The 12669-nt window shown below is 49.2% G+C and overlaps 1 protein-coding gene across 1 annotated transcript; it reads right to left on the reverse strand.

Annotated features, from left to right (window-relative positions):
- Window positions 1-112: 112 nt before the first annotated feature.
- LOC120640874 (uncharacterized transmembrane protein DDB_G0289901-like) lies at window positions 113-1854 on the reverse strand. Its single transcript, XM_039916794.1, has one exon. The coding sequence runs from the start codon at window positions 1473-1475 to the stop codon at window positions 366-368; it is 1110 nt and encodes a 369-aa protein (XP_039772728.1). The 5' UTR covers window positions 1476-1854; the 3' UTR covers window positions 113-365.
- Between the last annotated feature and the right edge of the window lie 10815 nt (window positions 1855-12669).

Here is a 12669-nt window from a genome sequence, read left to right on the forward strand (position 1 = left end):
CAGTGTCAAGAAGTGAGTGTGAATGTTCAGAGGATGGGTTTTCAGAGAGGATTCAGATCAGACCAGATCAACCGATTGATAAGAGCAAGAAACGGTATGGGAGTATAGAACAGATGATGAATCGCCAACACAAATAGGGATTAAAACAGATGACAAATTCCACAGTTTTCTTGGCCGACTGACGGCAGTCCCAAATGTAAAGGCAGCTAGATCCACAGTAGCATACTAACATCTCGACCTAGGACCAGGTTCTTCTTAAAATCTCAAGACACCGAGGAAGGTGGAGAAACTTATGTAGTAGTAGTATGGTTCACCGGCCGTCGACCGGTCGATGAATGGAGCTCCGGCTCGGCGTGCGTCGTCGTCTACGCGGCTGTCGGGGCGGCCATGATGCTCTTGCTGGACGAGGAGCTGGTCGGCCTCAGCGCCCTCATGGGGCTCGCCAGCGCCCACGCCCAGCTCCGGTGGCTCCGCGTTCCGTTGCCCCTCGTGCTGCCGCCGCCGCCGCCGCCGGTGCCGCCGGCCCCACCGTCGGGCGCGGAGAGCCAGTAGGAGGAGGACGAAGGAGGGGGCGCGGCGCCCAGGCCGCCGCCGAAGAAGCCCGCGCACTTGATGCGGTGGTGCTGGTCGGCGCGTTCGTCGTCGCCGTGCGCGCCGCCGCCCAGGTGGCCCAGCGCGCCCGCGGCCTTGGGCTTGGGCTCGCGGTGGGACTCCACGCGCCGGAGCGCGCAGTCGCCGAAGCCGGTGGAGAGGCGCTCCAGGAAGTCCCCCGAGAAGCTGCGGCTGCCGCACCCCACGGAGCGCGACCGCGCCACCTTCCTCCCGAAGGACGACGACGAGGAACCCTCGCTCCGGCGGCCCGGGCTCTCGGGCTCCACGATCGCCTCCAGCCGGCCCCCGAGCGCCGCCGCCGACGCAGACGCCACGGACACGGAGTTCCTCCTCGCCACCGCGGCGCCGCCGCTGTTGCCCGGGGCCGCGACCGAGGACGCGCTCTTGTGGCTCCCGGACGACGACGAGGACGACAGGTGGAGGAAGGACCAGAAGCTCTTCTTGCGCGGGCTGTCCGCGGTGACCGCGGGCGCCGGCGGCGGCAGCGGCTCCTCCGGGCGCGGCGCGACGGACTTGCTCCGCTTGAGCCCGGCGCCCTGCGCGGGCATCACCTTGCGCGAGGCCGCCGCCGGAGGGTAGAGCGGCAGCGGCGCCTCCGAGGAGGCGCGGTTGGACGGCGGCGGGGTGGAGGACGCCGACGCGGAGGCCGCCGCCGGCGGCGGGTGGAAAGGGCTGGACTTGGACGAGGACACCAGCATGCCGAGCTTCTCCTGCAGGCAGAAGGCGCAGATGCCGCCGGCGCCCGCCCCGGCGGCCGCCGTCGCGCCGGGAGGGTAGGGGTGCTCGCTGCAGTACACCGCGGCGTCCTGGTCCGCCGCAGCCGCCACTACCGCCGCCGTCGCGTCAGCCGCTTTCTCCTCCATTCTCGAACCCGCTCGCCCTCCTCAACCGTCCTCGCCAAGGTCCCGCGCTGCCGGGACGGATCTTGGCTACGCGGCGAGGACACTCCACATCACCGCCGCCGCTAGCTCTTCCTGAGCAGCAGGCGGAACGAACGATCCTTTGCCGGAAGCTCAGGCGCTCAGCTCCTCCTCCTCAACCCGATCTGGCTGCTTTCCGCGAGCGTGGAGACGACGAGCAGGAGGACGGAGGGGGAGCAGGGAGATCGGGAATGGAGCCGGTCCGCGGCAGCGGCACGGGCGCACAAGCGGATGCGGAGGGCAGCGGCAGGCAAGGCGGGCAGAGGGGTGGGTGGGGTGGTGCGCTCTTGTGCTCGCTCCGCTCGCGCGCCTGCGCCTGCGCCTTATTTTAGGCGGCACATGCGCCTGTTTCTTTTTGTCCCGGCTCGTGGCGGACAGTCTGGGGGCCGTGAAGAGGCTGGGGGCACGTGGGGGGTGGGGGCGCTTCTCCCTGCGCGGCCCCCGGCAGCAGCAGGCGTTGATGGCAACGGATCCCCTGCACAAGCACCACGTTCGGAGATCGGAAATTCGCCTTGTTTGGTTTCGCATGGTTCTAGCGCGTATGCTTCTCGAACAAAGAATCTCACATGCATGATATACAAAATGAAGTCTATTTGTAAAAACAATTTAGAGATGGGTGTAACTTTTTGCGACGAATCTAATGACGGTAATTAATCGATGATTTGCTACAGTGATGCTACAGTACCATCCTCTAATCGCGCGGTCAACGGCCTCGTTAGATTCTTTATGGTCACTAGCACAGGGATTCTGAAGTTGGTTTTCTAAACTGATTTTGTTTGATACTGTAATTAGCGATCAAATTGTTACTATTCCTAACGCACTACAATTCAAGCACCAACCAAACGAGGCCAATTACCGTTGCCGATCGCACGCTTGGGCCGTAACCATTGGGTGGGATTCTAGGGTTTGAGATGGATGACGGCCAAATGGATGAAATGCTTTCGTTCATATGCCTAGAGAGAGAGAGCATAACAAAATCGCTGAAATCTTTTCGGTTTGTCTGTAATAAAAATTCCGTTCGGGGGGTACAGCAATCTCTGGACGGGATGCGATTTGACTTTTAGAGGAGCTTCTTGTAGGGATGCGCACATGCCGCCGTGCCGCTAGCATTGTCATGCAGGGGGTGCAAACCGGGTCACCAATTTGCACATCTAATCTCTCGTGTGGTGTAGGTTTAGGACTCGTCAATCCGGACTCTATGTCTAGTGTACTGTTTGGATCATCTAGAATAAAGTATACAATTGTATAAAATTAACTAGCAACATTAATATGAATATGATACTAATTAAAGCTCTAAATAATGAGCCTTGGTGACCTAATTAAGCGAATCAGTCAAAAAAATCTTTCATAGCATAATGTGAAGCTAAATGATTATTTTAAAATTCTCTAGGTAAAATCTAAATAGTTTCTATTTTGATGGTTTCACGTTGAAGGAAAATAGACCTAATTATCCTCTCACAAACAATGTGTCAAAGCAAAGCACAAGAGCATAATGCCTTTTTGATATGGTATGGGCTTATAAAAAAAATGAAGGTATTTAGAAAGATTATTATTGTAAAGACTATGTGGGGCAAGAGGTTAAGCAAAGCGTTAATAAGACCAAACCTTAGTAGTGGCGCCGCCGGAGCCGTGCCAAAGCTGGAGCATCCGCCGGCAAGGGAGGCGAGGCGCTGCTGGGTGCTGCTCGTCGTTGGCCTGGTGGCGCTGCCGCTCCTCGCGATCTTCGTCCTCGGCCAGGTGAGCGCGTCGACGATCTGGGAGATGGCGAGTGCCACGTTCACAGTCGTGCTGGAGCCGGTACGAGACGTGGCATGGCGGTACTACAAGCACTTCCCCTACGCGCCGTCGCCGGCGGGCTTGGGGATGGCGGTAATAATTTGGATATGTACTGCCCCCGAGCCAATTCATCTGCTATATATCCCGTCAGTTCTTCCCCTTTGCTCGAGCTCCCTTCCACGCCAAATTCACCACCCTTGCTCAACGAGCGCAAAATTCATCTTGCACACGACCTCCTCGGCGCCCCAGAGACCCATTTGATCCGTTCCCGAGTTGAATCCATCGCCGGAGCACCGAGTTCGCAGTCCTCTTCTTCCTCAGCCCGCCTCTGCACAGAAACAGGCACGCTGCCGTTGAGCCAGGTCTTTTGGGCGTTTATGGCTTGAGTCAGTTGGTCGTGGAGGGTCGCATCGGGTGATGTATGGTGTAGCTACTGTTGTTCATGTGGATCCAGGCCTAGTTTGGCTAGAACGCGAGCTCACCACCATGGCTAGTCAAACTGATCTCCGGTGACGCGCACTGCCCGAGCGCGCGGGGTCATGGTGCAGAGAAACGGGTAAGTTACGCTAGCATCACTACCACATATATCTAAGATATTTGCGAGTAGAAGATCATAGATCGTTACCACTAGACGCGCAGCGCAGCGGAAGAAGTCGCGCGTAGATATAGATGAAGTAGTCGATCACGTCCCACGAACCGAGCTCCTCGTACTTGATCCCAGCAGCCGATCAGCGCAGCAGTCGCAGTAGCGCCTCCACGGAGTCCACACGTACGGGAATGAAACGCCGGGCGTCGGTGTGCTAGCACCGCACGCATTACTTGATCCCAGCAGCCGATCAGCGCAGCAGTCGCAGTAGCGCCTCCACGGAGTCCACACGTACGGGAATGAAACGCCGGGCGTCGGTGTGCTAGCACCGCACGCATGGCAAGGGCGGCGGCCGAGAGAGAGAGGGAGGGGCGGCGGCTAGGAGGTGGCGCGGCTCACAGGGGATCGCCCCCCTAGCCCCTCCCTCGTATATATAGGGCGTACTAATGGGCTTCTATCTCATAGGACCATTAGTAACCCTAATCCCTATTGGATAATATTCTTTTGGGCCTTTAAACCGTATTGTGATGATGGGCTCTTGGGCATATCACCAACAATCTCCCACTTGCACTAGAGACAATCATACATGCAAGCTTTCCAACATTCCAAACCCCTTAAGCGTGTGACCCGTTAGGTTCATGTGTAGGTGGAGGTGGTCGTGATCGAAAATCATTTCCGAATCACAAGTCAATAGCGGCACCTAGCAAGGCATAGTGACTCACAAATACACATAAAGATCATATCGGCAGAACCTTAGATATACTCATACACCGATCCCTTTGCCACACGATACCAGTCAAGCTCAAAGCGAGATGCGTGCCACCTTTGTGATAGCTCGACCATTCTCTCGATCTAATAGTGGATTCTATTCATAACTAACCTTTAGTCATCATGATTAACTCTTTAATCACTTTGGCATGGCCATGCACTTTCAAATCCAACTATCTCGAGGGGCCCAGAGATATCTCTCCCGTTATCTAGGAGGGGCAAATTCCATCTTGATCCGCTCACATCCCATTCTATATTTCATGACACACCTGTAAGTTACTTTTGTAACTACCCAGTCACGTAGTAGCGTTTCGTAGCCCCAAGATGCACCACTACACACAGTGAGAAACAATGGCGATCTCAGGTCTAAGGATCCAGTAGGTATAACACTCAAGAACAACTGATGGCACATACAAAATAACAATCCCAACATTGTTTTGGAGTGGGTCAATCCAACAACATGTTCACCAACATGTGTCCACATCATTAATCCGATATCTCCATATCCATGATCCGTGAAACATGATCATCAATTAATGCATGTGCTAGTCTTAATGCATGTGCTAGTCTCAATGTCGTTGTTGTCCCACACAACGACATAAACTAGGGATAATTTAGAATCATATCATTGTCAACAAAGAGTTTCACGAACAAGTCACATACTTGATAATCAATGTAAAAATAATCATCCATGGAACAAATAACAATTATTTATCATTACATAAACATACTCATGACACAAAAATCTCCCACGCACACTAGAATCACTGATGTAAGTATCTAATACCCATAGATCTCATGTGCGCCTCATGCTTTGGTTGTGGGAGAGGCTTCGTCAACGGATCAGCAACGTTTGAATCCGTGTGCACCTTGCAAACCTTCACATCACCGCTCTCAACAAAGTTACGGATGAGGTGATACTTCCGCAGTATATGTCTGGACTTATTAGTTGTTCTAGGCTCCTTTGCTAGTGCAACGGCACCACTATTATCACAATAGAGGTCCACTAGACTGGACGCACTAGGAACAACACCCAAGTCAGAAACAAACTTTCTGATCCAAACAGCTTCTTTTGCAGCTTCGGAAGCTGCAATATACTCGGCCTCTGTCGTCGAATCAGCCACCGTATCTTGCTTAGAACTCTTCCAGCTCACTGCCCCACCATTGAGGCAGAAAACAAAACCGGATTGCGATTTGGAGTCATCTTTGTCTGTTTGAAAACTAGCATCGGTGTAACCCTTTACAAGGAGCTCATCTTCGCCTCCAAATATTAGGAACATATCCTTAGTTCTTCTCAAGTACTTAAGGATACTCTTTACAATTGTCCAGTGAGCTTCACCGAAATCTGACTGATACCTGCTCGTAACACTTAGAGCAAAAGAAACATCTGGGCGCGTGCAAAGCATAGCATACATGATCGACCCTATGGCTGAAGCATAAGCAATCGTACTCATCCTCTTTTGCTCATCAGGTGTCGTAGCACACTGACTCTTGCTTAGAGTAATGCCATGTGACATTGGCAAGAAACCTTTCTTGTAATCTTGCATATTGAACCGATTCAATATCTTGTCAATGTACATGTCTTGGCTTAATCCAATTAGCCTTTTTGATCTATCTCTATAGATCCTAATACCCAGAATATAAGCCGCCTCTCCTAAATCCTTCATCGAAAAACTCTTTTTCAATGAGGTTTTAACGGCTTCAAGCATTGGAATATCATTTCCGATCAGTAATATATCATCCACATATAGGACCAGAAACATAAGTGCGCTCCCACTAGCCTTTTTTAAACACAAGGCTCATCTTCATTCTTGATGAAGCCAAACCCTTTAACTACTTCATCAAAACGAATATTCCAACTCCGAGATGCTTGCTTCAATCCATAGATGGACCTCTGAAGCTTACATATTTTCCCAGCATTTTTAGGATCAACAAAACCTTCAGGCTGTGTCATATACACGTCCTCACTTAGATGTCCATTAAGGAAAGCGGTTTTGACATCCATTTGCCATATCTCATAGTCATAATATGCGGCAATTGCTAGAAGAATCCGAACAGACTTTAGCATTGCGACGGGCGAAAAGGTTTCCTCATAGTCAACACCTTAAATTTGTCGGAAATCTTTCGCCACCAATCGTGCCTTATAGATGTGAACATTTCCATCCATGTCTAATTTTTTCTTAAAAATCCACTTACAGTCGACAGGTCTCACACTGTCAATTTGATCGACCAAGTTCCAAACTTGATTATCATGCATGGATTTTAACTCGGATTCCATGGCTTCAAGCCATTTGTCGGAGTCGGGTCCCATCATTGCTTCTTTATAGGTCAAGGGCTCATCATTTTCCATCAATAATACGTGGCGCTCCTCCGTAATCAGGAGGTTGAGCTTGTTAGTAGCGCGGCGTGCGCTTATAGACCTTCGTGGGGCTGGTGCCTCAACTACGGGTTGTGCAACATCTTGCACATCCCATGGATCTTCAGTGGGTGCTGAAACAGTTTCGGGTGTTTCCTGAATTTCTTCAAGTTGCACCTTGCTCCCACTAAATTCTTTTGAGAGAAACTCCTTTTCTAAGAAAACACCATTGCGAGCGACAAACACTTTGTCTTCCGCCTTATTGTAAAAATAATATCCTTTGGTTTCCCTAGGATACCCCACAAAGAAGCATTTGTCTGACTTTGGAGTGAGCTTATCTGACATCAAACGTTTGACATAAGCCTCACACCCCCAAACTTTGAGAAAAGATAATCCGGGACGCTTCCCAGTCCATATCTCATATGGTGTTTTCTCAACAGACCTAGTTGGAACCCTAGTCAATGTGAACGCAGCAGTTTCAAGAGCATAACCCCAAAATGACAATGGAAGATCAGCTTAGCTCATCATGGACCTAACCATGTCCAACAAGGTTCGGTTCCTCCGTTCGGATACCCCATTCCATTGAGGCGTTCCGGGCGGAGTTAGCTGCGGAATAATTCCACATTGCTTCAAATGATCACCAAATTCAAGGCTCAAATATTCTCCTCCACGATCAGATCGCAGAAATTTAATTGTCTTACCTAATTGATTTTGTACTTCATTCTGAAATTCTTTGAACTTTTCAAACGATTCAGACTTGTGCCTCATTAAGTAGATATAGCTATATCTACTAAAGTCATCAGTGAAAGTAATAAAGTACTGAAAACCACCTCTGGCTATAGAGCTCATTGGTCCACATACATCGGTATGTACAAGTCCCAACAAGTCACTCGCCCTCTCACTCTGACCAGTGAAAGGCGCTTTGGTCATCTTTCCAAGCAAACAAGACTCACATGTGTCAAATGATTCAAAATTAAATGAGCTTAACAATCCATCTTTATTGTGTTGTTCAATGCGCTTCTCATTTATATGACCTAAGCGACAATGCCAAATAAAAGTGGGATTCAAATCATTTGGTCTAAGCCTCTTAGTATTAATGTTACAGACAGATTTATCCTCAAGATCAAGAACATATAATCCATTCACCAATGGACAATGAGCATAAAAAATACCATTGCAAAAAATAGAACAACGTTTGTTCTCTATTACAATCTTAAAATCACCAACTTCTTCCAAACATGAAGAAGAAATAATGTTCTTGCTCAAAGCAAGAATGCAATAACAATTATTTAATTCCAAAACTAATCCGGAGGGTAGAGACAAGTGGTAGGTGCCGACCGCCAACACCGCAACCTTTGCGCCATTGCCGACACGAACGTCCAACTCGCCTCTTGCAAATCTTCTAGTCTCACTTAGACACTGCAACGATTTGCAAGTGTGAATCATCGATCCAGTATCAAAAACCCATGATTCACTAGAAGATAATGCAATATTTATTTCTATAACATTTATACCTGAAGTGGAAGTCTCACTTCCCTTCTTCTTCTTCTTTTCTTCCAAGTATTTCTTGCAGTTCCTAGACCAATGTCCCTTTTCATGACAGTGGAAGCATTCATCCTCAGAAGTAGGGCCAGATTTGGCCTTGGGTGCTCACTTTAGCTTAGAGCCCGAGGACTCACCACTGGAACTCTTTTCCTTGCCTTTACCTTTGGGATTAGGAGGCGTCCAACGCTTCCTCTTTTTGTTCCCCTTCTGAATCATCATCACATGATTGGGATTCTTCTTAATGCTCTCCTCTGCTATCTTTAGCATCCCATGCAACTCACTCAATGTTTTATCCAAGCTATTCATCTGAAAGTTCATGATAAAAGGCTCATAGCTCGCCGGGAGCAACTGGAGAATAACATCAGTAGCCAAGTCTTGGTGAAGTTCAGAACCAAGTCTGTCCAAAGTCTCAATGTAACCAATCATTTTGATCACATGAGGACTGACCGGGCTACCTTCTGCCAGTTTGCACGCAAACAAGGACTTTGAGATATTGAACCTCTCAGTCCTGGCTTGGTTCTGAAACATCCCACGCAGCCCCTCGATCATGGTATGAGCATCCGCATGCTCATACTGCTTCTGCAGATCATGGGACATGGTGGCGAGCATCAGACAGCTGACATCAAGTGAGTCATTGTAGTGCTTCTCATAAGCTCTACGATCAGCAGCAGTTGCATTGTCAGGGAGATCATCAGGATATTGCTGCTCAAGAACATACTCCTTTTTCTCTTGCCTGAGAACAATTCTCAGGTTGCGGTACCAATCAATAAAGTTTGTTCCATTCAACTTTTCTTTCTCAAGAACAGAACGCAAATTGAAAGCGGAATTGTTACTGGCAGACATGATCTACAACATGAAAGTAAAGCAAGATTTCAGCACTAAGTTTATGTAAAAGACTTTCATTAACTGATTTAACAAAAGACAACCTACTATATCAAAGTCATCTTCTCTCTAATGACATATAGTGGTTCAAGATCCATAATCACTAAAATCTTAGTGAGCTTTAGCATCACGGCTAGAAAAGTAGTGATACAGGTAAGCAACAAATTACTAATCACATCTAATGCCCCGGCCCCAACCCTATGCCTTAAAGCCCAAAACTGTTTTGATAGCTTTGTTGAGTAAACCAATACTATGCTTGTGAATGTCCGACATCCACCCTATACAAAAGTGATAGCTGAGGGTACTCTACTTTGGTAAACCTACCACACAACGATCAAAATTTATAGGTGCAGCTATTGGTAAAAGGCATAAAAAACTCAACCTTTTTCGAGGAAGCTATTCTATCATGATTAAAGCATCCACCATATGTAAAAGCATGAAAAAATAGTATGACAGGAAAATAAACATCACAGGCATATAATCATATTATATTGCGAATAGTATGGCCTCTTGCATCACAATGGGCTCCATCGCCATGGCTACAAGGTGACCTCCATTGCCATCCGTCCTGTCTTGTGGTGATCATCATCGCCATCGTGATTGAAGCTTCTATGAAAAGATACTAAGCTACTACATCTAATAGCTAGTGAAATAATTACATGAGGATTCAAATATCACAAGTCGACACGCAGATCGTTATACAATAATGGTGCAACCTCAACCCGGTTGTGTTAACTTGCGACACGCAGGCCGCACAAATCATCACATACATCATCACATGATATTGAGGCCATACCATTCACATCACACCCTGCAAAAACAAGTTAGGCGTACAACGTGTTCTACCAAAGTAGCGCTTGGGAAGCCGCTACAGCGAGAAAGCAACGGCGGGCCGGTCAGCGGGCGGGGGGTCGAGGGGGGAGCCGCCCCCCGCGGGTCTCAGGGCAGCGCCCTGAAAACCTCACGGAATTACACAGATCGCATCTAAGGAATCCCTATGAAAATCTCATCAGAGTGATCGCATCACCTCAAATCCGAGCCATTCATAATGCCTCAATTTTCACTAGGTCAATCACATTGACCGTGCAAACTTTGCACTTGAGAAGACTGCATCTACACATGACCTCGATCTGTTGGTTCAATCTGCTGACTATGCACACAGTTAGTCCCGATGGTGATTCCAGCCGGTAGGGATATGTCGTATGCATAACAGAGAAAGAACACAAACTAATCTTTTGTCACATGCCGCGCAATCAACTCGCTCCAGTTTTAACCCCTTATGACCAATTGATCTAATCAAACCGTGCAAAAGTAATAGATCCAATCTACTACAACAACATATCACCTATATGCAAAAGATCCAGACCAAAAACTACGCAAGATGGCTCTGGTACCACTGTAGGGAAACGGGTAGGCTACGCTAGCATCACTACCGCATATACCCAAGATACTTGCGAGTAGAAGATCATAGATCGTTACCACTAGACGCGCAGCGCAGCGGAAGAAGTCGCGCGTCGATGTAGAGGAAGTAGTCGATCACGTCCCACGAACCGAGCTCCTCGTACTTGATCCCAGCAGCCGATCAGCGCAGCAGTCGCAGCAGCGCCTCCACGGAGTCCACACGTACGGGGATGAAACACCGGGCGTCAGTGTGCTAGCACCGCACGCACGGCAAGGGCGGCGGCCGAGAGAGAGAGGGAGGGGCGGCGGCTAGGAGGTGGCGCGGCTCACAGGGGATCGCCCCCCTAGCCCCTCCCTCGTATATATAGGGCGTACTAATGGGCTTCTATCTCATAGGCCCATTAGTGATCCTAATTTTTCTTGGATTAATATTTTTTTGGGCCTTTAAATCGTATTGTGATGATGGATTCTTGGGCATATCACCAACACATGGACATGGAGGAGCGGATGATCCAAAACGGCGGCTGTTGTGTTCCATCACCGTTGGCGACTCCAGCGGCCGGACATGTCATGTCCCCGACGCCCCCCTGATCGGCCCCACAGTCTGGTACTGGTGCGACTCCAGCGGCCACATGCGTGGCGGTCGGAGCCGACGCCGATCCGCGGCCGGCCTCCTCCGCTCCTCCCCCTGCCGCATGTGCCGCCACGAGCCTGCTAGCGCGGCAGTTTTCACTGGCCTCGCTCGCCATTATCATAGACCATACACTACTACTCGTACTTGTACTGGTCTAGTCTACTAGTAGCCAACGCCGCCGATGTGCGTTGCGCGAGTGAGTAAAATAAACACAGTGGTTGATCTCGCAAACCCGCGCCGTGACAGCGGCGAGCGGCGCTGGCCTGTCCGCGCCGGCGCCGGCGCCGGGCCAGGGGGGACGCGATCATGCTCGTCGTCCTAATCTGCAAGCCCCCCTCCCTGCATGGTCAAACATGCAACAGCTAGGAGCACAGGCGAATCTGCGGCCAGTAGCGCGATCCAGGGTGGCGCATCGACCAACCGGGGCAACCAGCCGATGTGAAGTGGCAACGCCCGCCGCCCAGCAGCCCCAGCGTGCCCCAGCCTTTGGACGGATGTGATCCCGGACGCGACTCGCCGGTGACACTGGCATTTTCATGCCGTTTCTTTTTTTTTAAGTAAAATTTTCATGCCGTTTCGATTTGATCTGCAGGGAGAGAATGGATGTAAGGTAGGTAGGTAGCATATGTACACTCACATGGGTCCGGCTCGGGCGGCCCAACCTTAATTATAGGGGCCAAACTTTTAATCATGTCACATTAAAAAAAATAGTATTTAGAAGTATTAAATAAAAATTAATTACAGGACTAATTGCAGAATCTGGAGCTAAATTGCGAGACAAATCTAATGAGATATATTAATTCATAATTAGCGAATTATTACTGTATTAAATTATGAATTAATTACGTTTATTAGATCCGTCTCGCGAATTTGCACTGTTAAAAAAAATTATAAATAAAATTTATTTGATACTTTTAAATGATAAAATTTCTTTTAATGTAATAAGAGTTAAAAAAAGTTGCTAGAAACAAACAGCTCTGCTTCTCCCAGAGACCCTAACATATAATGGAAAGCGTCAGTTCGACAGTCCGTTGCCAATGCTACACCTACACAAAGAAAATCAGTGTTCTTCATCGGTATCGGCTCCAGTGTCCAGTGGCGGTCAGTCCTTCGCTTTCCTGCGTTTTGGGGCTGATGGCTGCTGCTGCGAAACTGCGTACTACGTGCGGCAGCCATTATACTCCCCACC

This window comes from Panicum virgatum, chromosome 7K, assembly GCF_016808335.1.
Source record: "Panicum virgatum strain AP13 chromosome 7K, P.virgatum_v5, whole genome shotgun sequence".
In the NCBI taxonomy this organism is placed as follows: Eukaryota; Viridiplantae; Streptophyta; class Magnoliopsida; order Poales; family Poaceae; genus Panicum; species Panicum virgatum.

What these genes read in the sequence shown, in the direction of transcription:
- LOC120640874 (XM_039916794.1), bottom strand. Translation starts at nt 1,475, where the DNA reads ATGGAGGAGAAAGCGGCTGACGCGACGGCGGCGGTAGTGGCGGCTGCG.